The following is a 26,776-nucleotide window of genomic DNA, read 5'->3' on the forward strand; positions in this document are numbered from 1 at the left end:
CTCCGCCTCTGCCTGCATCTTCGCCTGCATCCCCGAGCATCCTTCCTCCTCCAACGCAGCGGGTCCCCTCGCCTCCCCCCCCCCACAAAAAAAGGCCGGCGGGGGAGGAGCCTGGCATGCAAATGAGGCCCAGCTAAACCGGGGCGAGGAGCGGCATCCCGGACAGCAGCTGTACTGAGGGTGCCCTCCTCTTCCTCGCCCCCCACTGCAGCCTGGCCAGTCCCCCCCCCCCATCTCAGCACCCCTCCCGTCAAAGACGTCCCTGCCACCACCCCTCTTTGCATGCAGCTCCCCCCACAGGGAAGGAGGCTGCCAGGCGCCCACAGCCCATAAGCCCCTGGGTGCGTTGTGGGGGGGGGGACACACCTTTGGGTGTTGGGGGGTCCCCGGCTGAGCCATGCAAGTTTCCATCGCCTGCACGGAGCAGAACCTGCGGAGCCGGAGCAGCGATGACCGGCTGTGCGGCGGGGGGACGCGGGGCCAGGGCAGCGGGGGGCAAGGCAATGGGGGGTACCAACCCCCCGGCAAGGGACCCCGGCTAGCCATGGGGCCGCGGGCTCCAGGGCAGAACCTGCCCCACATCGCCTTCCTGCTGAGGGAGTCCACCGGCCGAGCCACGGGCATGAACTACAGGTAGGGGCTTTTTTTCTGATGGGGGATGGGATCTCGAGAAGGGGGGGGCTGGAGCGGGGGGAGGGGGTTTTAGGCTGGAGGGATCCATGGAGAGGGCTTGGGGTGGGGCAGAATGAAGGGAGCTGGTGCTCTGGCACGGGACCTCACCCCTGTCCCAGAGGAAGGTGAAAGGAGTTTAAACTGCTGGGGGGGGTGCTATGGGGTTACTAAGGAGAACTCTCTGCCTGAGATTATGAGGAGGGGGGCAGAGTCGCAATCGTTTGCAGGACACCCCACGGGAGGTGTCTGCTGCCAATGGGGGTTGCTGGAGGATGGGTTGGAGAGAGAGGATAGAGGATTTGGCGGGGGGGGAGGTTCAGTCCCTTGGCAAGGGAGAAGGCGGATTCTGCAGATGAAGAAGGACCTTGCAGGGAAGACGCGATTGGGGGGGGGGAGTCACACCACATGTGGAAGCAAGATTTTATGAGATGCTTCTTTGCAAAATTCTTGGGGGATGTAAATGTGGGATTTTGGCTTTTTCTGAGGCTGGCAGCTCATCCTCTGCGGCGGCGGGGGGGGGGCTTTGTTGGGGTGCAGCTTGCTGAGGATGTGGTCCAGAGGGCAAGGAGAAGCAGGAAAGGCACGTTGGAGGGGAGCAAAATCCCTGGGGCAGCTATTGGGGGAGTGGGGAAAGGGGGGGAGTGTGAACTTGTCCCTTGTAGATACTTCGATACTAGGGGTCCCAGGACTCCTGGGTTCTTTGAGAAGAAATTCTGACCTACAAACAGAGGTTGTGTCAGGCCAGGATCCTACCCTAAATGTGGGGGGGGGGTAAGAGAACTGTTGGGGTGAAGGAGGAAAGATTGGGTGGGGTCCTGGGTAGAAAAGCTCTCCCTGAACCTCAAAAGGCTGAAGGGGGGGTTTCATCTAACTCTGGATTACGCAGCGAGTTCGGTTCCTTTTAGAGGAGCTGTTTTGGAATGGGGGGTGGGGAGGCACAAAGAGGCCAAAGCAGCGCCCCCCCCAGTAGTTACTGCTTTCGCCCCCCACCCCAGCACAGACTCAGAACTGCACAGACGCCACACTTCCAATCTCTCTCTTCATATTTGGCATTTTAATCAAAGTTGGGACAGATCTCTGCTAACCCCAAGGTTAATCCATTTGCTCACAAGAAAGGGTGGGTGGGGAGGAAAGAGCCTTGTAGGGCGGGGGGGGGTGCTGTGCCTGTGAGCCAGGACGCCTGGGTTCTCTGAAACAGGGGTAGGGACATAGGATCTAGCGGGTTGGAGCAAGGAGGGGTGCATAAAGACGGGGGAGGGAGGACCCCCCCCCATGAACTTGGGAAAAAACTCTGGAGGTTTTTGAAAAAAGGAAAATTGGGAGTGTGGTTTGGAATCATGGGAGCCCATCACCTCTGGAAGGTCAGGGAGGGGTGTAGCGGTATCTTAACGCAATCTGGAGAAACCCACAATCTGCAGGTTTCCCCAGGAGAGGGATTGTGGCGAGGGAGGTCAGGTTTGGATGCTAAAAAAAAATTAAAGGCCAGCCAAAATCTCTCTGCATTTGTTTTGGCGTAATGTCTGAATGTTGCAGTAATGCGGGGGGGGGCCGTGGAAGAGAAAGGAACTGGAACCCGCCCCCCCCCCAAGCACTCCTCGAATCTTCCCTCATTCTCATCCCAGCCCAATTTAGGCCTGTGCTATGTATAAACACCCCTCTGGCACAAGTCCGCAGACCCAGGAAGGGCAGTGAGGCCTAGTGGTGGTGTTTCACGAAGAGGCTGTTATTTCTGCTGAGTGTTTTTTTTTGGGGGGGGGAATATATGAAAACGTGAAGGCAGGAGGAATCTGGGGTTTCCTTTTATGTGCTGTGTGTGTTTTGCCTGCCTAGAAATAGGCTGTGGGGGAAGAGGGGAAGGGAGCCAGGACTCCTGAGTTCTTCTGGCACAGGAGCCGAGTGGAGTGGGTTTTCGAGCGAGGTTGGGATGGGCCTGGCAGGCGGCCAGGACTCCTGGGTCCAATTCCCCTGGTGCACCACAGAGTAGGGTTGTTGCTGGGGCTGGCCGGCTTCCAAACCGCCTGGCAGAGCCCATAATTGCCGCTCTGCGCCTCTGCTCAGGTTGCCCTGGGCCGGAGCCAGCCCAGTTCCGAGGTTAGAAAGCCAGATTAAAAGCAGGAGATGCTGAACTTTCCACAGGAGGAGTGGAGTCATGTCTGTTCCTTGGGGGCTGTGGGAAAGTGGGGAGGGGGCAAGGGAGCAGCAGGGGTGGGGAGCCTGGGTCTTGCATGGGAATGGGGGGGGGTCCTAGCTAGAGGTGAAGGTCAAGGACCTCAGTTCTGCAAGAAAGAAATTAATATGTATATGTGTTTTTGTGTGTCTGCGCAGAGGAGGTTGATGTATTTATGTAAAAATACAGGTATAGTGTTCTATTTTGGGCCGCAAATTGTATTCCCGCTTCTGATCTCATTCCTCTTGAAGATGTAGATGAAAACATTGCTGAATATTTATTATTTATGTTCAGTGTTTATATCCAACCATTGCTGTGTACAGAAGGCGCCTAAGGAAGTTTATGGCATATTAACTTTTTTTATGGAGGGGAGGATAAGTGCATTGTGCAGAGGAAACCCCAAACTGAGGTTTAAGTGCATGGGGAGGGGCGATCACTACAATCAGAAGAGAGCAAAATTTGTGCTGGGGGCTGGGTGAAAGTCTTTTTCAGCTAGTGACCCCTGAGCATGTAGAGAGTGCTTTTTTGCATACCACTGAACCGGCACAAGCAGCCATCGCACATGCCATTTTCAGCACCCAATAACCATCAACCATATCTGGAGTGTCGCCCCCTGGAATAGGTTTTGATTACACTCAGGGAGATTGATGGATTATTAGTCACTTTATTGGGCCTCCAGGATTTGGGGGGGGTGTGTGGAGTAATGTCTCCCCTGGCCAGGTGACTGAGGGTTTTCCTGCAGGTTGACCAGCTGGCTTGAGTCACCTGGGGCTATCGCTTCCAAAGGGCCAAGAGCTCTGGATACCTGTGGCAGAAAACCCAGTCTTGCCCCTTGGCACACAAGCCTTTAGAGAGGCTCAAAACGGCTTGCACAGGAGATATTCCCTGTAGGATTGTGCCCTGGGGTTAGACAGATCTATAGGACCCCAGTAACCTACCCCTCCTACCATCTGCACCCTGTTCTCGTCTTGGACCAGGTAGCTCACCCTTTGCCAACCTGATGCCGCCGCCCCCCAGCTAGCTGCTTTGAGCTACAACTCCCAGCAGTCCCAGTCAGCATGGGGTGTGTGGTCCCTGCGTTGCAGTCAAGCGCCTTGTCTTAAAGAATTTAGGAAGTGGGCGGGGGCTCCCCTGTCCTTTAATATGGCCTTATGATCTGGCACGAGCTCAGGGCTGGGTACGTTGTTGTTGTTGTTGAGTCGTCTAGTCGTGTCCGACTCTTCGTGATCCCCTGGACCAGAGCACGCCAGGCACTTCTGTCTTCCACTGCCTCCCGCAGTTTGGTCAAACTCATGCTGGTAGCTTTGAGAACACTGTCCCACCATCTCGCCCTTTGTCGTCCCCTTCTCCTTGCGCCCTCCATCTTTCCCAACATCAGGGTCTTTTCCAGGGAGTCTTCTCTTCTCATGAGGTGGCCAAAGTCTTGGAACCTCAGCTTCAGGATCTGTCCTTCCAGTGAGCACTCAGGGCTGATTTCCTTCAGAATGGAGAGGTTTGATCTTCTTGCAGTCCATGGGACTCTCAAGAGTCTCCTCCAGCACCAGAATTCAAAAGCATCCATTCTTCGGCGATCAGCCTTCTTTATGGTCCAGCTCTCACTTCCATACATCACTGCAGGGAAAACCAGAGCTTTAACTATACGGACCTTTGTCGGCAAGGTGATGTCTCTGCTTTTTAAGATGCTGTCTAGGTTTGTCATTGCTTTAGGGCTGGGTATATTGTTCCATAAAACCCAGCTTTAGGAAGTTGAGCTAGAGGACGCTTTGGGTCCCTCATCCCAACTTTAAAATTCTATGGTTCCTTCTGAGCGATTGAGGTTGTTCTGGTCCACTGGAGAGTTGTGGGGGGCCGATTGGGTTTCTGGCCTGTCTCCCCTCCACCATCTGTTTTCCACAGCTCCCTTATGGTTTAATTATGAGGCCAAGTCGCGATCCGTATCCGCGCGGCAGCTGGTGGGTAGGGGACTTTGATACTTGCCCCCGATGTGGGGAAGGGAGGAGGGAATGGGGTTGCCATAACCACCTCTCTCTCTCACCTCCCCCTGCCCCTCCAAGGGAGACCTCTGGCTCAGCAGCAGAGCATCGGGTGACGGGTTCAATTCCAGGCTGGGAGAGACTCCCACACACACACACTGCCATGTGAAATCCCAGAGGGTTGCTGCCAGTCTGTGCAGGTTTTTGTAGAATCATAGCATTGTAGAGTTGGAAGAGGGACCCCCCATACTGCACAGAACACTAACGTCTCACAGCAAATGTGATTGATCTTCAGAAAAAAACAACCTGGAAAAAAGAGACGATGCTCGTACTTTTGTAAACCTAAGAAAATCTTTAATAAAAATTATTTAAAAGAAAGTTCTTCCTGACATTTAGTCGGAATCTCCATTATTGTCATTTGGATGGCTGGGAGTGGGGTTATTGGTCTGTTTCCTTTCCCCCCCTGACTTTATTATATATTTTGTGAGAAACAAGATTTGAGCTCCACTTTTAAATATGGAGATCTGGCTGGAAGAAAAATGGACATTACTGAGACAGAGCTTCTCCGAGTTTTGGTGTTTGATATAAAGGACTATCAAAAAAACCGGCAGAGAGGAATTGAGAGAGAACTATGAGCCTCGGACGCGAGATCTCCAGGCTGACTGCAGATAGACTGATAGACATTGGTGGGGGATCAAAACCGGGAAAAGGGGGGTGGGGATTGGGAATCCAAAGGGTGTATAATTATATTTTGAGATTTTTTATTTTATTCTGTTAGGGGTATTAAAATGGGGAATTCGTGGAAGGGTATTGGGGTCGACCTTAGAAAAAGATTCTAAGAATGGGTACTGAGGTACAAAGATAGATGTTTATAAGTTAAAATTGGTTATATAAAATGAGCTAAATATAACAATGAATTAAATATAATAAGGTTAAAAACTGGGGATAAGAACTTGTTGAACTAATAATTGGAAATGGAATACAAGAGAGGGAGGTGTGGGGAAGTCATGGAAATATGTTATTGAAAATAAGGTTGTAAACTAAAATCGTTGTTTTTTTTCTTAATCTTTTTCTTAATCTTTTTTGTCCTTTCTTTTCTTCCTTTTTTCCTGGATTGTTGGAAAATTTTAATAAACATTTTTTGGGGAAAAAATATTATATATTTTGTGCTTTCACATTGTAATTTTTATGCTGTCAACTACCCTGAGATCTATGGATGAAAGGGGGCGTAAAATGAAATAAATATTGAATAACGTTTGGTTCGGGTCTTACCCTCTGGGGCAGCGGAAAAACAAACTTCCTCCATCTTCAATGCGACAGACAGATTTTTCTACGAAGCTGAGCAGGGGTTTCCTGTCTGTGGTCCATGGGGCAGCTGTGGTCTTCAGGTGGTCTTTGGTGGTATGTCTGTAAAAATGCAATTAAGAACCGTGCAGCACCTGCTACGGTGCATTACAACTGCCACAGAAGGCAGGAAAAGTAATAAGTGGTCTTCCGTGGAGCAGGAAACTGCTAGTACTTTTGCAAAGCTAAGCAGGGTGTGGTCTGGTTTCGAACTGGATGGGGAGTCGCATGTTGAGATTCCTGCATTGCAAGGGGTTGGACTAAATGACCCTCTGGGCTCCTTCCAGCTCTACATACATATCTACAGTTCTAAGACCCTCAGCAATTTTCAATTGGTCTGCGGCAGTGGCGGTGATACAGAGTTTGGGATTTGAAGAGGGGTGATGAGCAAATCTCCACCTGCTTAATGTCTGTGTGTCCTGTTCCAGCACAGGAGCAAGGGCACTGAAAGAAGTTGGCAACTGTTGTTGTTGTTGAGTCGTTTCGTCGTGTCCGACTCTTCGTGACCCCATGGACCAGAGCACGCCAGGCACTCCTGTCTTCCACTGCCTCCCAGTTTGGTCAAACTCATGCTGGTCTCTTCGAGAACACTGTCCCACCATCTCGTCCTCCGTCGTCCCCTTCTCCTTGTGCCCTCCATCTTTCCCAACATCAGGGTCTTTTCCAGGGAGTCTTCTCTTCTCATGAGGTGGCCAAAGTCTTGGAGCCTCAGCTTCAGGATCTGTCCTTCCAGTGTGCACTCAGGGCTGATTTCCTTCAGAATGGAGAGGTTTGATCTTCTTGCAGTCCATGGGACTCTCAAGAGTCTCCTCCAGCACCAGAATTCAAAAGCATCCATTCTTCGGCGATCAGCCTTCTTTATGGTCCAGCTCTCACTTCCATACATCACTACTGGGAAAACCATAGTTGGCAACTATGACCTGCAAAGTTTTACCTAACTAGCTATTTACTACAGTATATCTTTAATCTGAGCTTCTTCAAGGAGCTTAAGGCAATGAACCTAGTGCTCCTCCCTACCCCACCCATTTCATCTTCACAACAACCTTGCCAGGCAGGTTAGGCTGAGATAGAGAGTGACTGTGAGGTCCAAAGCTGAGCAGGGATTTGAACCTGGGCCTTCCCAGGCCTGGACTGAGACTGTGAGTCAACCTTGCCCTTGAAGGTCAAAAAAAGGGAAAGGGCAGGAAAGAGATGGAAACTGCCCAGAGCGATTGATCCCTACGCCTTGTTCTGTGGAAAGAGCAGCACTTACTGGGTTCTACAAGAAAATACAGAGGCTCAAAACTATTTGCAAGTCACCCTGGAGAGCCCCTTCTCATTCCCCAGTGTGTCGCTACGATGAAACGCACTCTGTGCATGCTCCATGGCACTGCCTTTAATACTGACCCGTGTTTTTAGAACCCACCTTGTTTTTGCACTTCTAAGTTGTTTTGAAGTGTTTTGAATATTGCGCTTTGTTAGCGTGACCTGCCCAGGCACATTAGGGTGAAGGGTGGGAAACAAACAAACATTCAGCCGTGCTGTAGTAGCTTATCTCACAGCTTTTGGGGGGCTCCTTCCACAACAACCTTACTAATATTAGTGCAACCATTGAGCAGCCTTTGTCCAAAGAGATCTGCAGCGACACCCGCCAACTTGTTGTTGTTGTTTAGTCTTGTCCAACTCTTTGTTGCATGCTAGGCACTCCTGTCTTCCACTGCCTCCCACAGTTTGGTCAAACTCATGCTGGTAGCTTCGAGAACACTGCCCAACCATCTCGTCCTCTGTTGTCCCCTTCTCCTTGTGCCCTCCATCTTCCCCAACATCAGGGTCTTTTCCAGGGAGTCTTCTTCTCTTCTCATGAGGTGGCCAAAGTTTTGGAGCCTCAGCTTCAGGATCTGTCCTTCCAGGGAGCACTCAGGGCTGATTTCCTTCAGAATGGAGAGGTTTGATCTTCTTGCAGTCCATGGGACTCTCAAGAGTCTCCTCCAGCACCAGAATTCAAAAGCATCCATTCTTCAGCGATCAGCCTTCTTTATGGTCCAGCTCTCACTTCCATACATCACTACTGGGAAAACCATAGCTTTAACTGTACGGACCTTTGTCGGCAAACTTAAATGGCTTTAAAAGAGGATTAGACAAAATCGTGGAGGAGAGGGCTCTTGAATGGCAATGCTTTTGAATTCCAGGCTCTGGAAACCACAGGAAGGGAGAGGGGCTCTGGCTGACCACTGTGAGAACAGAATTCTGGACTAGATGGGCCACTGGCGTGAATCATAGAATTGGAAGGGACCTCCAAGGGTTATCCAGTCCAACCCCCTGCTATGCAGGAATCTTCTTGTGTTCTTATCTCTGCTCCACCCCAGAAGCAGCGGCAGCGGCTGAACCCACCCCTGCCCTTCGCCCCACCGCCATTTCCTCTAAAGTCCTGCTCTGCCCCATCCCCACCCCCACCCCATTATCTCAATAGCAGAAGCTCCCAGCCATCGGCTGCAGTGACCCCATTTCCAAGCCCCGAGCTCAGGCTCCCATCTATTTTTATCCTCCGTTAACCGCTCACAGCGGTGGCTCCGCTGGTTAACGAAGCTGCGAGAGGCGCGCTGGGCAGACGGCAGCGCTAATGAACACGAAGCGGAGGGGGAAAGCGAGGCTCCGAGAGGGAGCCGGACACCTCCCAGGGCGCTTGGTGCAGTCACTCGGGGGAAAGTGCCCGCGAGAGGAACCCAGGAGTCCTGGCTGTGCTCGCTTGCAGATTCGTCACTCAGCCGATTTGCACAATGAACCAGTTAAGAGAGATTAAGTCCACCCTGGATTGCATTTTTTGTGATGCAGGCAACTAATGCCAAAATGTAATTCAAGAGATGAAACTTGGGCACAGGAGGACATCATCCTCATCGTACCAGCATTACAAAACTCCAGCTGTTTTCTACTCAGACTTCACCAATACTTTATCAAGCCCTGACCAAGCCTTCACCTATGTCTTGGAAGGTGCGAGTTCCCCCAGTTAGCAGAACCATATGCTGCAAAGTTTTGCTAAGATGTACCATCTCACATTGGGATGTGGGTGGCGCTGTGGGTTAAACCAGAGAGCCTAGGACTTGCTGATCAGAAGGTCGGTGGTTCGAATCCCTGCGACGGGGTGAGCTCCCATTGCTCGGTCCCAGCTCCTGCCAACCTAGCAGTTTGAAAGCACGTTAAAGTGCAAGTAGATAAATAGGTACCGCTCCGGCGGGAAGGTAAATGGCGTTTCCGTGCACTGCTCTGGTTTGCCAGAAGCGGCTTAATCATGCTGGCCACAGGACCCAGAAGCTGGACGCCAGCTCCCTCTGCCAATAAAGCAAGATGAGCGCCGCAACCCCAGAGTCGGTCACGACTGGACCTAATGGTCAGGGGTCCCTTTACCTTTACCTTTTTACCATCTCACATTAGAAGTGAGGAATAGCATGTTTGAATGGTCTCTCATATAAATAGTCTTCTGCATATGCTGCCTCATTTTCGGTGCCCTTTCGGACGCAGCAGCAGTAGGAGTGTTGATGGGCATCCCGGTGCATGCGCTCTGCTTGGCGCAAGCTAAGAGGTGGCACGAGCAGGCTTGGATCGATATGTTGCTCTGTAGAGTGGAAGGAAAATGATATGTTTGAGGAAGCAGAGTTTCAGATGTGCTCTAGCAAGGCATGCCACTACAGCCTAGACCAGTGGTTCCCAATTGGGGGTCCGGGGGTCTGCAGAACACAGGCAGGAGGTCTGCGGCACCATCCCCTGCCAGGGACTCACTTATCTTGTTAATTGCACAGTGAAAGCCACAATAATGATCCAAGGATCACTAAGCCTCTGCTCCTGACCAGGGCCTGCTCGCTGGCAGGGGGAAAACCTGTGAGTTTCTGGGTGGCAAGTGAGCTGGGATTGGGTACAAACATCTGATACAGTTTCTTTGGGCTCTTGCAGAGAGAGAGAGAGAGAGAGAGAGAGAGAGAGAGAGAGAGAGAGAGCGCTCCATGGGATGTGTTCACATGCTTACCAGTTTTTTTAAAAATTTAAGGGTTGCACTGCCGGTAGCAAATGCTGCAGGTTGCAAACGTGCCTCCCGCACGGATCATGTTCGCAACCCAAGGTTCCACTGTAGAACCCTTGCAAGTTAGGGACACAATTGCCTTTTTTTAGTCAGTTGTAGTGCAGCACTGGAGACAATTTTTTCCTACTGTCTGGGGGTAGATAATTTGTGGAAATATTACAAATTTTATGGTCTGTTTGGTGTGTTTTTTTGGGGGGGGTTACTATACCTAAGATTCCTTTGCTTATTAGGGGCCAACCCACATTTTCTTCAAAAAATTGCTTTGCACAGACCATATAGAGTTATCAAAATTTTCAAAAGTAGGGAGTCCGTGGTTTGGCTTTTGAAAAATCGGGGGTCCTCAGTAATTAGCTACCGTATTTTTCGCTCTATAAGATGCACCAGACCATAAGACGCACCTAGTTTTTGGAGGAGGAAAACAAGAAAAAATATATTCTGAATCTCAGAAGCCAGAACAACAAGAGGGATCGCTGCGCAGTGAAAGCAGCTGTCAGGGGCTCGGGAGCAGGAGCACAGGGGAGAGAGTAAATGGAGAGCGAGGGGGAGGAATCCGAGGGCAGCGTAGGGGAGTATGACAGTGACCCGAGAGATTCCATGAGCTTCTCCAGCGAATCAGAAGATTCCCAGAAGGGGGCGCTGATGGTCAGGGCAAGGGGGGTCCCAGGGGGGACGCACCAGAAACAAGGAGCCAGCGGGGAACCCCAAAGCAGCAGCGGGGGATCAGGACCAGTTTCCCCACCAGAGCGTAGTGGGGGGGAAGAGTCACATGTGTCAGGACCAGCGGGGAGAGAAGATGAGTCAGGGCTGACCACGCCTCCATCGGAGAGTGGGGGAATGGAGGGGAGGTCAGTTGCAGCTAGCCTCCCCGAAGGGGGAAGCAGTGACAGCAGCAGTGAAACGGTCAGGAGGAAAGTTGCTGGCTGGGCGCGCCCTTTCTAGACTCTTCTGACGCTGAGTTTGAACTTGGCGCGTGCGCCCAGCCAGCAACTTTCCTCCTGACCGTTTCACTGCTGCTGTCACTGCTTCCCCCTTCGGGGGGGCTAGCTGCAACTGACCTCCCCTCCATTCCCCCACTCTCCGATGGAGGCGTGGTCAGCCCTGACTCATCTTCTCTCCCCGCTGGAGGAGACGCTGGTCCTGACACATGTGACTCTTCCCCCCCACTATGCTCTGGTGGGGAAACTGGTCCTGATCCCCCGCTGCTGCTTTGGGGTTCCCCGCTGGCTCCTTGTTTCTGGTGCGTCCCCCCTGGGACCCCCCTTGCCCTGACCATCGGCGCCCCCTTCTGGGAATCTTCTGATTCGCTGGAGAAGCTCATGGAATCTCTCGGGTCACTGTCATACTCCCCTACGCTGCCCTCGGATTCCTCCCCCTCGCTCTCCATTTACTCTCTCCCCTGTGCTCCTGCTCCCGAGCCCCTGACATCCGCGATCCCTCTTGCTGTTCTGGCTTCTGGGATAGCTGCGCAGCCTGCATTCACTCCATAAGACGCACACACATTTCCCCTTACTTCTTAGGAGGGAAAAAGTGAGTCTTATAGAGCAAAAAATACGGTAATTGGGAACCACCTGGCTTAGACCTCAAGGAATCTCTCCCTTGTCCCAGTTTGCTTAGCTTTACACTTAACGTAAAATAAAATGAACCCAGTTTTCCCCTCATCGGCAGGCCTTCTCTTGGAAGCCCCCCTTGCTGTGTTGTCTGTTGGATTTGATGGAAATGTCCTTGGGGGAGAGACTGTTGCTCCGTGCTGCTATTAGTATTTCATAAACGTTCTACACTCCTTGGTTGCAGGAAGAACCTCAAAGCAGTTTGGGGGGGGGGAGATAAAGGAATAAAATGACCACTAAGAATTATTTACAACACTAGAAAACTGTAACTTACAGAAAGTTGAAACACTAAACAATGTCCATTAAACTTTAATTAGTTTAATGTTAAGTAAATGTCCAGTGCGCTTCCAACACCATAAATCTTATCTCAGCAGAGAATTTCGTGCAGCGGTTGAAGAAGGCAGGAGAGTCAGTACCTTTCAATGAAGAATCCTGGAGCAAGCACTTTGGAACTCAGGAAAATACTTTATTTACAAAAGAAAAACCCTGGCGATAAAGCACACATGCATAAAGAAAACTTTGCTCTAAACTTAACTCATATCAGCAAACATGCCCATGGCCACAAACTGAGTCTGCGAGTCAGGTCAAGGGAAAAAACACACGGGTGAACTGACTATTTATACAAACTAACTTACATTCCTGGATGCTTAATGACTTCCAGCTGCTCAGTGATTAGAGCGACTTGTTACCTCTTAACCCTTTAGTACCAACAAACAAGTTGAAACTCACCTCGGCTTTCTAAGCACCTGTGTAGGCTTGTCTAAACAAGATTTATTTTCCAGCAGGGAGTTCCAAGGAGCAGTTCTTGCAAATGCAGAAAGGGTGTTATGTGGGACCTGTAAAAGTGCCAATTCCACTGAGTGAAGCCGTCTAGTGGGCTCATGTGGGAAGGATAATAATAATAATAATAATAATAATAATAATAATAATAATGGTTATTATTATTATTACTACTTAATGCATTTTTATCTCACCTTTCTCCCAAGTTGGGAATCAAGGTGGCTTGCGACATATTTATACATATATATATATATATAATTTATAAAATACTGTTGTGGATTTGGGAGGGAAAGTTTAGATTTTGGCCTGAGTCCCTTCCAATTCTGAGGGTCATGTACTCTGTGAGGGTTAGACTCTATCAGAGGAGGAGGAGGAGTTTGGATTTGATATCCCACTTTATCACTACCCGAAGGAGTCTCCAAGCAGCTAACATTCTCCTTTCCCTTCCTCCCCCACAACAAACACTCTGTGAGGTGAGTGGGACTGAGAGACTTCAGAGAAGCGTGACTGGCCCAAGGTGCATGTGGAGGAGCGGAGACGCGAACCCGGTTCACCAGGTTACAAGTCTACCGCTCTTAACCACAACACCACAGAGCAACTTCTCTATTCCAAACTTTAAAATGAAAAGCGTAATGCTGGTGATCAACAAAAGAGGTTGAAAGACTGTCTCAAGGCAAATCTAAAAAAACTGTAGTATAAACACCGACAATTGGGAAACACTGGCCTGCGAGCGCTCCAATTGGAGAACAGCCTTGACCAAAGGTGTCATGGGCTTTGAAGACACTCGAACTCAGGACGCAAGGGAGAAATGTGCAAAGAGGAAGGCACGTTTGGCAAATCCACACCGTGATCAACTCCCGCCCGGAAACCAATGTCCCCATTGTGGAAGGACGTGTGGATCCAGAATTGGCCTCCACAGTCACTTATGGACTCACTGTCAAAACTGTGTTTATGGAAGACAATCTTACTCAGCTACGAGGGGTTGCCAAAGAAGAAGAAGAAGAAGAATATCAGAGGAGGTTGCTGAACTGGTCAGACAAGTTTGTAAGGCAGTGACCTTAACTGGCTACTTCAGTGTCCTCATCAACACCCCCAAAGAATTGAATTGGTTGCAAGAGCCCCAACTAAGTGATTGCCCCCCATCCAGTCAAATGGGTGGGCTTTTCCTCCACCTGCCTCCCCTAGCTGCTAGTAGCCAGAGCTATGTATGAGTGAGCAGGATAAAGGCTGGGAGCTGGAGGCACAGAGACCTGCTTGCTTTGTGCTGGATGCAACGCTGCAACTTAAAGAGAAGGAATATCTTTGGGGGCATTAATGCTGCGAGTCATTCATCTTGTGCTCAGATTGTAAACAGGTGTGAACAAAACCATATATCCTAAGGCTCTGCTGACCTTCGTTCCAAGAAAACTGAACTCTGGGCAGGTGCTGGAATTCCTGGAATCTCACGCTGCTGGGAGATTGTGGTGGTGCGTAACAACACGAAGGCATAAAAGCCATAGTTAAAATACGTCGGAACTCATTTAGAACCAGCAAATAAAATATAGTTTGCCCTGGCAGCAGCATCTGCAGCTTGGTTTTCTGAATGGGGAGGTCTTAACTTGCCTGCAGAAGGAAAGCAAAGAAGAAGCAGTCTAACCTCTCTTGGGAGGGAATTTCACAATACGGGAGCCACCACCGAAAAGGCTCTCTCTTGTGTCACCACCAGCCAAGCCTGGGACTGAGAGAAGGTGCTCACTCAAGGATTTTGTCACCTGGGAAGGTTTGTATAGGGAGATGGATATACGTTTACAGGACCCAGCATACAGTTATATGAAATCTCCAGTGGTAACGCAATGTTGCGAGAGCACGTCACTTGTAGGATTCCAAGGGGCTCCCACACAGCAAAACATTTATCTTAATTTTGGTTTCTCCTGGATTGAAGTTCTTCCTTTTTCCTTTTTTGCAGGAACCTTGGCAAATCGGGGCTTCGCGTTTCCTGTCTCGGCCTGGGTGAGTTCATGGGAGAAGGGGGACAGTAGGAATGGCAGGGGGTTGCAATATGACTGCTTTGGGGCAGTAATGCGGGGAGGGCAGTTTGTACGTGCTCAGAGGCACTCTTCACAAGCCCCAAGGCCATAATCTGCCAGAGCCTTCCTTGACATCAGCAAGCCCCCCTTCAGATTATGCTGTGTCCAGTGGGCCTTTCACAGTAGCTCTTGGGTAGAGCTAGGAGTGTGGCCTGGCTGCGCCTATCCGTCTCAAGATCTTGATTTCTCCCCTTGCAGGTACTTGGGTAACATTTGGGTCGCAGATCTCAGATGAGGTAAGTCCGAGCCCCATGCCCTATCTACCCTCCTCCCTTCTGGAGATTTTCCTGCCAGCCATTATTTGACACTTATCTCCCTCTCTCGTTTTTTTCCCCCGAGATGGCGGAAAATGTGCTCACCATCGCTTACGAGAACGGGGTCAACCTCTTTGACACGGCCGAGGTCTATGCTTCTGGCAAGTATGTCTGGCTGTTCCGCCCTCGGCTCTTTGCAGGATTGCTGCCACCTTTCTGCCTGCGCCTCAAATAGCCCTGTGTGACAGGGAGAAATTCAACAGGGGAAGCTGCATTCCCGCACGGGAGGAAGCAACGCCTTCTGAATTTCTGCCTGCCACGCAGCTGGCAACCCTAGGCTGTGGCCATCTTTATTCTGAGCTGCATGACATGAACGAGTCTCTCTGGGGTTGGGAGGCGGATCATAGGGGTCTTGGCACTTGCATTCCCCCTGCCAAGTCACTCTCAGTAACTACCGTATTTTTCGCTCTATAGGACGCACTTTTTCCCCTCCAAAAATGAAGGGGAAATGCGTGTGCATTCTATGGAGCGAATGCAGGCTCCTTGGCTTCAGCGATAGCAACGCAAAGCCTCCGAAGCGCAGAGGGAGCGCTCCCTCCGTGCTCCGGAAGCTTCACGTTGCTTTCGCTGAAGCCTGGAGAGTGAGAGGCGTCGGTGCGCACTGACCCCTCTCGCTCTCCAGGCTTCAGGGATAGCCACCTGAAGCCTTCGGAGCGCAGCACGAGTTCCCACTGCGCTCCGCGGGCTTTGGGTTCCTTTTGCTGAAGCCGGGATAGCAAGACTCTCCTGGCTTCAGCAGAGAGGGAGAGCTGCGCAGCATCCCTTCAGCCAAGCGGGAGGAGAAATGGAAGGGCCTCTGTTTCTCCTGCCGCTTTGCTGAAGGGGCGCTGAGCAGAGAGGGGGAGAATTTTTTTTTCTTGTTCTCCCCATCTAAAACAAGGTGCGTCTTATGGTCGGGTGCGTCCTATAGAGCGAAAAATACGGTAGTTTTGCTAGAAGGCAGCCCCGAAAGCTCAAATCTGGGAGCCAAGCCATCTGATTTATCGGCCCAGCCTTCCTAGGCAGTGGTAGAAGAGTGGTACTCTTCCCATGCTCAGAAGCCCTCTCACCTTTACTCTTCTCTGTGTGGCCTGTTCTAAGTTTGAGACCTGGCTTGATGGCTGGGGATAAGGAAATACCCTGAGTGTGAAATCTTCCCCTTCCCTACGGATTACAGTAAACTCAGCCCTTGCTGTCCTGTGAGACTTCTGCCCGCCAGACATGTCCAAAGCAAAGAGCTGTCTCAAGGCTTTTCAGAATGCGGTAATTAAAGCCCCGTGACATGATTCTGTCAGGCTGAATTTGGGGGCTAGCTGGCTCTGAAGGAAGGCAAGTTGGGACGGGGATGTAACCTGCCACAGGGTGATGTAAAGTGATTGGGTGAGTGAGATAATTTGAACGGAGGACGCAGGTAGCGTCTCCTTGCACCAGCAATAGCAGGGGCTTCCATAGATCAGGAATGTAGACAATTCAACAACAGCAACCCCCAGAGATGGCCAGAGCAAACAATCCAAAATATTGGGGAGCGGAGAGAGAAATCTATGCCATTTCATTAAATTTTGAAATGTAGTATATTCCATATCACAGTTCAGCAGCTGTCACTATCTTAGTTAGCTGCAGTTATGACGACAAAAAGTATTGTGGCTACCTTAAAGATGAACAGATTTATTGCAGCATTAGCTTTCGTGATCTAGCAGGGGACATTGTCAGATGCAGCTAACATGCCGTGTTAAATTCATCTGCCATATTTATACGATGGATGGGATGCTAGCAGTGGGGGCCGAGTAGGATTGGCTCAGCTGCGTTCAAGCCCAGCATGGAAAATGTCTCGCCTCTCTAACTTTGCTGGGAAAGAGAAAGAGAACTATAGTCATGGGAAAGAGGACTATAGTCTCAGTTGAGCCCCAAACAAATAAAATCAAATTTGTAGATATACCGGTACCTTCTAGTTCATGAATCCTGCACTGACATTTTCCTTGAAAGGTTTTTAAATAAAATCTATACACCAGTTGATTGTTGTTGTTTAAAAAAAAAACCTCAAAGTGCTTTACAAATAGTATAAAACAATAAAATTAATCAGTCAAAACAACCATTTAAAGCATTCAAATAATATAATTAGCAATAAACTAAAAACAAATTAAAACGTACACCAGCATTCCACATGTCTAGGTAGGCTTGTCGAAACAAAAAATACTTTTAGCAGGTGCTGAAAAGAGTACAGTGAAGGCATCTGCCTGATGTCAATAGGCAGGGAGTTCCAGAGGTAGGTGCTGCCATCCGAAAAGACTGGCTTCTTATAAATGTGGAAGGGCTAACAGTGCCCCTGTGTTAACCGATAACAGTGCCAGTTTTGATGGGAAACCGATTTTCAGCTCAGCAGCAAAATTGCCCTTGAGGAACTGAAATATTTTCCCAATAAAATTTGGCAGTGAGAGTAAACAACTTCAAGGCCCATCAGTACAGAGCACCAAGCCAAAAAACAAACAAAAACCCTGTGCTTGACACTGATTGCATCTGAAGTTGTTCCTTTGCAGTTTGCTTGTGATGCTTATTGCTGGAAGGCGGAAAAAACAAAATAAATTCACCCTGCAAGGCAGAAACCATCTGCTGGCTTTGTGTCCATGCTGAAGGCCATTTTGTCAGTTGCTCTTTTCAGTCCTTTTGACTGTTTTTTTTGGGGAGGGTGTTATGTACTGAGTTGAATAGGATCCAAAAGGCAGCAGTCTGATTGGTCCTAGAACAATAGGATCCAAAAGGCAGCAGTCTGATTGGTCCTAGAACAATAGGATTCAGAATGCAGCAGTCTGATTGGTCCTAGAACAATGCAGCAGTATGACTGGTTGGCAGGAACTACCCAATCATGCTCCAGATAGAAGTGAATCCACAACCTGATTGGCTTACAGTAGAATTCCGGAATTAGCCTATCATGTGCAGCCCATTGTGTAAATAATGTATATAAAGCAGGTACTTTGAGGGGACATTCATTTATTCCTCCTCACCACTATGAGCTGAATAAAGAGCATGAAATCACTTTGCGACTCTGAGTATATTTCAGGGGGGGGAGGGTTTCTTGTTCTGAGTCCCAGCAGATGATTGGAAGTACATATTAAAAGTCATTTATTTGAGGAATTTCTGAGGAGTCAACCAGATATATGTGTGTGTGTGTGTGTACTGTATATACACATATATACATATATATACATAAAATTCTGTCTTCTTTTCTTATTCAGAGCAGAAAAAACATTGGGGAATATCTTGAAGAGCAAAGGATGGAGGTAAACACACACATACGTTTACTACTTATTGATTTCCTAAAATGTATATACCATTTGATTGTAAACAAAAATTCAAAGCAATTAATGAAAAGAATTAACCAGTTGAAATGGAAACATAATGAACATTCTGTTATCTATATAACTGGATTTACACTCTTTGGAGAGCGGGGTGGCTTGTCTTCGGTTGATGATGCACAGTATTTGTAACTGTGTATATCTAAGAATCATTAAGATATGCTAATGAGAGAGAATTGACCAAATTATTGGTATAAGCAATTATGTAATAAATCATTCAAAAAAATTAAAACAGCAGTACACTAAAAACACACCAGCATTTGAGATATCTCAGTAGGTTTGTTTCAGCAGGTGCCAAAAAGAGTGCAGTGAATGATCCTGCCCAATATCAAGAGGCAGGCAGTTCTGAAGGGTGGGTGTTGCTGTACTAAAAGATGAATTTCTTACAAATGCAAAACATGTTTCACATGGCGCTTGGAACAGTGCCAGTTCCAAGGATTAAAGTGGTCAAGTGGGCACATTTGGTATGGCGACCTCGTAGGTAAACTGGTCCCTCATTGTTTGGGGCTTTATATGCTAATATAGTAGGGACGCGGGTGGCGCTGTGGGTTAAACCACAGAGCCTAGGGCTTGCCGATCAGAAGGTTGGTGGTTCAAATCCCCGTGACGGGGTGAGCTCCCGTTGCTCAGTCCCTGCTTCTGCCAACCTAGCAGTTCGAAAGCTTGTCAAAGTGCAAGTAGATAAATAGGTACCACTCCGGCGGGAAGGTAAACGGCGTTTCCGTGCGCTGCTCTGGTTTGCCAGAAGCGGCTTAGTCATGCTGGCCACATGACCTGGAAGCTGTACGCCGGCTCCCTCGGCCAGTAAAGCGAGATGAGTGCCACAACCCCAGAGTCGGCCACGACTGGACCTAACAGTCAGGGGTCCCTTTACCTTTACCTTATGCTAATAGTAACACCTTGAACTTGGCCCAGTAGCAAATCGGCAGCCAGGGCAAATCTCTGAGCAGAGGCGCTGCATGCCGACAGGGTCTCACTCCTGCCAGCAATCGTGCTGCAGCATCCAGCACTAACTGCAGCTTCTGGATCAATCTCGAGGTGAAGCCCTACATAGAGCGCAGCACAGCAATCTGGTCTTGAAGTAGGCAGTGCAGGAACTCTGCTGGCCGAGCTTTCCTGGTCCAGGAATAGTCATAGCGTCTGTTGCAGTTTCACAGCTGCCCACCTGTCCGTCAATATCTTCCGCCTTCTTCCGGATTTGGAAAGCGGTGCTTTGGGTTGCCAACTGCTGCATCGCAGCTTCCTCACTAATTTCTTTCTTCTTCTTTTGTTTATAATTTTTATTTGGTTTTCTGTTTTACAATTTAAAATACCGTATTTTTTGCTCTATAAGACTCACTTTTTCCCTCCTAAAAAGTAAGGGGAAATGTGTGTGTGTCTTATGGAGCGAATGCAGGCTTCGCAGCTGTCCCAGAAGCCAGAACAGCAGGAGGGATTGCTGCTTTCGCTGCGCAGCGATCCCTCTTGCTGTTCTGGCTTCTGAGATTCAGAATAGTTTTTTTCTTGTTTTCCTCCTCCAAAAACTAGGTGCGTCTTGTGGTCTGGTGTGTCTTATAGAGCGAAAAATACAGTACTCATTTTACATCCTTAAGATATCAGTGACTCCCCTTCTTCTCTTTCCGTGGTTCATTTTACATATCATAAATCTCTGCACATTTTACAAAAACTACACTATTCAGTATTTCATTATTGCATCCATCAAAACTTGTTTCTGCTGTTGAATTTATCTTAATGCTGCCAGCATTTTCAGCTGTACAGTTATTTCCCATATATTTAATAAACGCTTTCCAATCTTCTTTAAACGTATTTTTCTTCTTGTTCTCACATTATATATGTTAAGTCTGTGAGTTGTGCATATTCTGTCAACTTCAGTTGCCATTCTTCTTTGGTTGGGACCTCGCTCGTTTTCCATTTTTGGGCTAACGAAACACGGGCCGCAATAGTGGCATGCATAAATAATCTTTTTTGACACCTGGGAATTTCAGCCTGAATTATCCACAACAGAAAGGACTCTGGTTTGGGGGAGGGGAAGTACGGTACTTTTAAACATTTTGTTTCAATTCATTATGGATCATTTCCTCACTAATTTCTGCTCTCTCTGCTCCACAGGCGTTCGAGCTACGTTGTCACCACCAAGATTTACTGGGGAGGCCAGTAAGTACTCAAGGGACCTAGTTAATCAATGGGGAGGGAAGGGGTTGTAGGGAAGGAATCTGTGCGTGCGAGTTGAATTTGCCGCGTGTGGAGAGCAGTGGCCCTGTCCAGTTGTGGGGTGCTGGTTGCAGGTGAAAAGGAAGCTGGCAGAATCCTAAACCTTCCTATAACCCCAGTTGGTGGAGCTGGGAGGTTGTTGAGGGGAGAACCACATATGCCCACCCAGAGCTCTGTTAAGGAAAAAATTGCAGGGTGAGAGACTCCAGAGCCCAGCTTGTCAGGGTGCAAGTCCCACGCGGGTCCATGTGCTCAGTAAAAGAAGGAAGTTCCAGCCAAGTCATTTGGAGCAAAGCAAGCCATCAGTAGACCATGATCTTTCTTGTTGCACAACAGGTCCCCACAGGAGTAAGAACCCCGAGCAGAGGGTGACATCCTCTTTTAAAACTTCCCTCTTTCCCCCAGAATACACTTCGAGAGGCATCATTGATACATCATCACTACATCGCTTTTGTTGTTGTTTAGTCGTGTCCGACTCTTTGTGGCCCCCTGGACCAGAGCACGCCAAGCACTCCTGTCTTCCACTGCCTCCTGCAGTTTGGTCAAACTCATGCTGGTAGCTTCGAGAACAGTGTCCAACCATCTCATCCTCCGTCGTCCCCTTCTCCTTGTGCCCTCCATCTTTCCCAACATCAGGGTCTTTTCCAGGGAGTCTTCTCTTCTCATGAGGTGGCCAAAGTCTTGGAGCCTCAGTTTCAGGATCTGTCCTTCCAGTGAGCACTCAGGGCTGATTTCCTTCAGAATGGAGAGGTTTGATCTTCTTGCGATCGATGGGACTCTCAAGAGTCTCCTCCAGCACCAGAATTCAAATGTCACAAATGGGGAGGGGTGTGCAAGGGTTACACGAGTTTAACATTAGGTCACTTTTCCAGACACCTTTCCCAACACCTCTTAAGTACCCATGACCCAAAGAACAATAAAACTGTTTACATCTCCTTGCCCTCAGGACCTTCCTGGAGACAGGCTTTCAGAACACCTGGCTTGCTCAACTGCCTCTGCGGATGTCTCTTGTTGCCCCCTTGGTCACTCCCTGGGTGGGTGCCTCTCACGCTTGGGGAATTATGGCAGGATGCCCTGTTCCTGCTGCCTACGTGACTTCCTGCTTCTTGGTTCATGGAGGTGGAGCCCAAATTCACCTTTCTTTAAGGGTTAAAATGGCGTTGGAATGAGGAGAGTCAATTAAAGTTTGGATTTTCTACAAATTTATAAAGCTAGGCATCTTCCCTGAGCTGTCAAGTCAATAGGATACATTCAGGCATAATATTTGTATTATTGTAACAACTTTAATGATGTAACCTCCGCCCCCCGCCAATGTCATTTCCGTAACAGCTCCTTGGACAAAAACGTGGGATATAGATGCAATAAATTAGTATAAAGAAGCAAACCTCGGTCTGCCTTCAACCCTCCCCTTGCCCTGTCCCCTGCCTGCCCTTCTTACTTGCAACCAACCAGGGTGGGCGACCCCCGCCTGCTAGGTTCCTGCTCCTTGGTCTCAGTGATGCCTCCTGTATAACACAGCAGTGGATGGAGATAAAAGCAAAATTAGAATAATTCCCTTCCGCCTGTCATCATTGTGGCAATCACACAGGGTCCCCAGATGTTTCACCGTCTATTGATCCCTGTGCCACCACTTGATTTCTCGCTGCCACCACCCAGGCCCTACCTGGTACAATACTGAGTCCAGTCAGGGTTAAATTGGAACATAAACTTCTGTTTATTTATTGCAGTTTAACAAGCGTGTGGTTTCATAAACGGTATCGGTCCATTACAGTCATGGGGTGCCTATCCAGACCTATAACTTCCGCTACCTGCTCTCACTCATTAAACCACCTCTCACATATTTACTTGTCTGCCTAGCTCCTGTTCCTGACTCAGCTTATTTCTCTACACTAACTCAACCTGCCCACAGACTCTATCCCAATTCACTCCCACTCCACCCAACTCCCAACGAACTCCTCCCTTCGCCCCTCCCAGAGCTGGTTTTATAGTCCCTCTGACTCCACCCCCTGGGTTCTGATTGGGTAACCTGTTTAACTATTTCACCTCCAGCACTCTCATATGTTAACATCACAATCATCTCTGACTTCTCCTCCCATTGACCTCTCTGCCTCCTGCCCCACCAAAGGGCAGCAGTGGGTAAATGGTAACGGCTTGCAGTGCTTCAGTTTCGTAGTATCGTAGCGCTGGAAGGGACATGACAGGGGGCCACCCAACCTCTGCTTAAAAGACTCCAGGAAGGGAGAGTCCACTGTCTTCCAGGGGAGTCCGTTTCGCTGTCAAACGACTCTCAGCACCCCCAAAGCTCCTCCTAACGTTCAAGTTTTTGTTCTTATTTTCTTCCAAGGGCTGAGACGGAGAGAGGCCTGTCGCGGAAACACATCATAGAGGGTAAGGGGGGAGCTGGGCTTGATATTTCAGGGTTTGGGGGGGGGGGAGGGAAGGAAGTGACCACAATATGCTGGATGGCAAAAGCATTTGGCGGATTGAGGGATCTGGGAACTACCAGAGGGGTGGCAAAAGGGTACAAGGATTTGGAGGGGTTGAAGAAGATGAGATTTGGGGTGAATGGGAGTTGGGTTCTTTCTTGATGCCATTCTCAATAGTTAGATCTCTGGGGAGCTTCCCAATTTCTGCTATTTTGAAGTTGGGTTCTGGGTGCAGAGTTAAAGTCCATCGGGAGGCCTTGTGCAAGGAATCCCACTTCTCCAAAGTTTGGACTCCCCCCCCCCCTTTTGCTATGGGGCAAATGCTCCAGAAAGTGTGGGGTAGCCCTTGCTTTCACCTACATTCCCTGCAGACAAATGGGGCTGGATCCTCATTAAATGACAGAAGACATTACCAAGGGTGGCTCTGAGTCTGACAGAGTCCAAGATGTCTGGATGAATGTTATCAGGATGCATGCGCAATAGGAAGCTTGCTTGGAAGAGCCCCTGGAGGAGATAGGAGATGTGCTTCTGGAGCTGGGGGCTCTTGCCTCTGGGGCAAGCTTTCCTTTCAGGGCTGGAGCAGGGCTTGGTGGGCGCTGCAGTGCCCAACCCCCAGAGGGCACCTGGTGGGCGAAGTCTGCTCTAAGCTCCAGCCTTTCTGGGGCTCCCTATGCCACCCTGTCCTTACTCCCTGCTGCTCTTTCGCAGGGCTCAAAGGCTCTTTGCAGCGGCTTCAACTGGAGTACGTTGACATTGTCTTTGCTAACCGGATGGATGCCAACAGCCCCATGGAAGGTGAGTGGCCCAACCTGCTTCAGAAGGGTCAGGATGAGGCACGGCTGACTCCCCAGACACCTCCCCTTAGCAGATCCAGGGGAGGCCAACCCTCTCTCCTAGGCTTCTCAGCAGCTATCCCTTTACCTGCGACTGCCTGCCCTGCTTGACAGACACCCAGCAACGTCCTCCTTGTCTTCACTTGCTATCACGATCCTGTTATTCGCATTTGTTAGATGCTTTGTATGAACGTTAGCTCCCCCAGGGATGATAACCTTTTGAGGAAGGTCGTTATTAAGCCCATTCTTCACGCAGTGGAGGGGGGAAGGACTGAGGCTAAGAGTAGGTGACTTCCCCAAGGGCAGGCAAAGAGCCTGCAGCGGATGCCCCCCTCAAATCCTGACCCTCTTGCTGCCAGGCACACACACACACACACCCTGTGCCCAATTCCAGCGGCGTCTCATTGGTTCTCTCCTTCCCCCCCTGCAGAATGCGACCCGAACTTCCGATTGCTCTTGCTGGAAGGTACTGCAGACTGCCCCGACCTCCCACCTCACCCCACCCAAAAAACTCCACCCCAATTTGCTGCCCCGTCCACCCCAGATCCTGTGAGCCCCATACCTCTCTCAAGCGAGGAAGAAGATGAAGGGTTATTTTAGCTTCGAAAAGTCGTTCTGGCTAAAGGAAGCTGTTTTGTGAAAAGGTGTTGCATTCCCCTTGGAGGGCCACCATCCCGCCTGGACTGTGATCTGAGGGCCACATGGGAGGGGACAGATTCAAAAGTGGGTGGATCGTTGGATGGAAAGGTCAGCTTGGCACCGTAGGGTCTGTCCGCCATCAAGACGGACAAGAGTTAAACTCTGAGTTAAACACCCCAGGCAAGCAAAAACATCCAAGGAGGGTGATATGAAGAAGCATCAGTGAGGGGCATAGTCTGGGAAGGCTCCCGGGGGCCACAGAGAGCCCTGCAAGGCTGCATTTGGTCTTCAGATCTGATGTTCCCCACCCCAGGTTTAGAAGAACTCGAAGCTCGTATGCGTCAAAGAGTCTTTGCTGTGTGCAAGGCTTTAGGAAGGAGATTTTCCCAGCATGAAAGAGCTTTTTCTGCAGGATTTTGACCTGCTGTTACAGGCTCAGGGTTCAACGAGAGGGAGGAAGCTTGCAGTCTCATTCTTCAGCTCAAGCACACTGCGCAATCCTAGGCTAAGGTAGACTTAATACCTGGTGTAAGAGAGGTACTTATGTTCTTCACCTCATGGAGGAGGCTGTGTGCGGAACATGTTTCGGAGATACTGTGAGACTTTAGCTTGGGGGCTGCCACCAGAAATCTGAGAGATAGTGAAAATCAGAGCCTTGCACAAGATCTAATGGATACCGGGCAGAATTGAGCTATTGAGTCTCATCAGTGGAAACGCATGCAAGGACTTCTGCTTGTGAAATGGGGCTTGCCCCTCTCCCCTCGTGTGCCCCCCACAATTGGTTCAGGAGGCGCAATCAGGCGCACCCCCAGAACAGGGTGCAGGAGGAAGAGAGGAGATTGGTTCACCCAGCCAGCTGAAATGCTTGCAGACATTGCATATATATTTCATTGTATGCTCTAGTGATTTATTTCCAAGCCAGGCTCTTGAGAGATATGGCCAGCCCCTGCCTCCTTCCTGAAGCCCAATACTCCTCTTTGCACCCCATAATGCCCTCCCCACTGCAATGGCCCTGTGCCCCAGATCCTTGTAAATCCTTTCCCATATGCCTACCCAGAAGTAAGTCCGCTGAGATCACTGGGGCTTGCTTTCAGGTATGGGGGCATAAGATTTCACCCTTGGTTCCTGGAGTTAGAGGGGGAAACCTTCCATGAATATCCCAGTCTCCATTCTGTAGAGACCTCACTGACTGTAGACCCAAGGTGCTGCCCTGAAAGTAGATGTGTGTGTTGTGTGCTCGCATGCTTTTGTGTTCTGCTGTAGAAAAATTCTGTGTGTGTCGCATTGCCAACTGATCAGAACAAAGCAACCTGCCTGTTCTTATGCCTTTAACAGCGACTTGATAGCTGCAAAAACCAGTAAGCGGAGCTTTTCTGAATGGGGAGATGAATACCGTATTTTTTGCTCTATAAGACTCACTTTTTCCCTCCTAAAAAGTATGGGGAAATGTGTGTGCGTCTTATGGAGCGAATGCAGGCTGCGCAGCTATCCCAGAAGCCAGAACAGCAAGAGGGATTGCTGCTTTCACTGCATAGCGATCCCTCTTGCTGTTCTGGCTTCTGAGATTCAGAATATTTCATTTCTTGTTTTCCTCCTCCAAAAACTAGGTGCGTCTTGTGGTCTGGTGCGTCTTATAGAGCGAAAAATACGGTAGTTTGCCTGCTTAATACCTGCAAATCAAGCAACAATTAAAGGCGATTAAAGTTGACAATCCTGTTTTGTGTCCGTGTGTATATGTATGTGTGTGTTTACTATAAATGCAGGAACTCAAGATGCCTTTGTGCTTCCTAATATCACATGAACCCACAATTGAACAAGCTTTGCAATATGGGAGAGGAGAGGGAAGGCAAAATTATTTTCACTATAGCATTTTGGGAACTTACATTGGAAAGAATTTTTTTTTAAGTACTTTACTGGTAGATCAAACCAATTTGTTTCTGTGCTTTTAATGAAGTAGAGATGTATAACACAAGTATCTTTTCCCCCTAGAAAAGGATTCTAGCCAGCTTGTAATCCACAGATTTCATTGTGAAAATGTGATTAACAGGGGGAGCGCAAGATTGAGCGATCTTATGGGTGTGGAGCAGCTTTTTGGAGCAGTAACTGCTCAAATCCAGCTCCCCACCTTTCTCTCTCCCTCCTGGTTGGGATTCAGTTCCTGCTGGAGGCGGAAAGAGTAACTGCCCTGGTTACATTGGGCTCACCTTCCAAAGGTGACAGGCAAAAGGTCTGGGGGGGCAATTTCTTCTCTCACGTCTCCTCTCTCACCCTCAGAAATTGTACGTGCCATGACTTACGTGATCAACCAGGGGATGGCCATGTACTGGGGCACCTCTCGCTGGAGCGCAATGGAAATCATGGTAA

General features: G+C 49.2%; 1 protein-coding gene and 1 long non-coding RNA gene across 3 annotated transcripts in view; one reads left to right on the plus strand and one right to left on the minus strand.

The window, feature by feature from the left end:
* The first annotated feature begins 229 nt into the window (after nucleotides 1-229).
* Nucleotides 230-26,776, plus strand: part of KCNAB3 (potassium voltage-gated channel subfamily A regulatory beta subunit 3) — a 34,512-nt gene continuing 7,965 nt past the window's right edge. The window contains exons 1-10 of one of the 2 annotated variants that reach the window (XM_053362173.1): nucleotides 230-633; nucleotides 14,540-14,583; nucleotides 14,859-14,896; nucleotides 15,000-15,079; nucleotides 18,184-18,228; nucleotides 20,413-20,457; nucleotides 22,859-22,902; nucleotides 23,649-23,735; nucleotides 24,204-24,239; nucleotides 26,687-26,772. In XM_053362173.1, coding sequence (XP_053218148.1) covers nucleotides 398-633; nucleotides 14,540-14,583; nucleotides 14,859-14,896; nucleotides 15,000-15,079; nucleotides 18,184-18,228; nucleotides 20,413-20,457; nucleotides 22,859-22,902; nucleotides 23,649-23,735; nucleotides 24,204-24,239; nucleotides 26,687-26,772 — 741 coding nt within the window. In that variant the 5' untranslated portion in view covers nucleotides 230-397. The remainder of the gene's footprint in view (nucleotides 634-14,539; nucleotides 14,584-14,858; nucleotides 14,897-14,999; nucleotides 15,080-18,183; nucleotides 18,229-20,412; nucleotides 20,458-22,858; nucleotides 22,903-23,648; nucleotides 23,736-24,203; nucleotides 24,240-26,686; nucleotides 26,773-26,776) is intronic. The other variant, XM_053362174.1, reaches the window with a different exon arrangement.
* Nucleotides 9,473-26,776, minus strand: part of LOC128400140 (uncharacterized) — a 42,647-nt gene continuing 25,343 nt past the window's right edge. Inside the window, exons 4-5 of the long non-coding RNA XR_008327314.1 lie at nucleotides 12,544-12,684; nucleotides 9,473-9,745 (exon numbers count right to left, since the gene is read on the minus strand). This is a non-coding gene — a long non-coding RNA (uncharacterized LOC128400140). The remainder of the gene's footprint in view (nucleotides 9,746-12,543; nucleotides 12,685-26,776) is intronic.

Source organism: Podarcis raffonei, chromosome 13 (genome assembly GCF_027172205.1).
Source record: "Podarcis raffonei isolate rPodRaf1 chromosome 13, rPodRaf1.pri, whole genome shotgun sequence".
In the NCBI taxonomy this organism is placed as follows: Eukaryota; Metazoa; Chordata; class Lepidosauria; order Squamata; family Lacertidae; genus Podarcis; species Podarcis raffonei.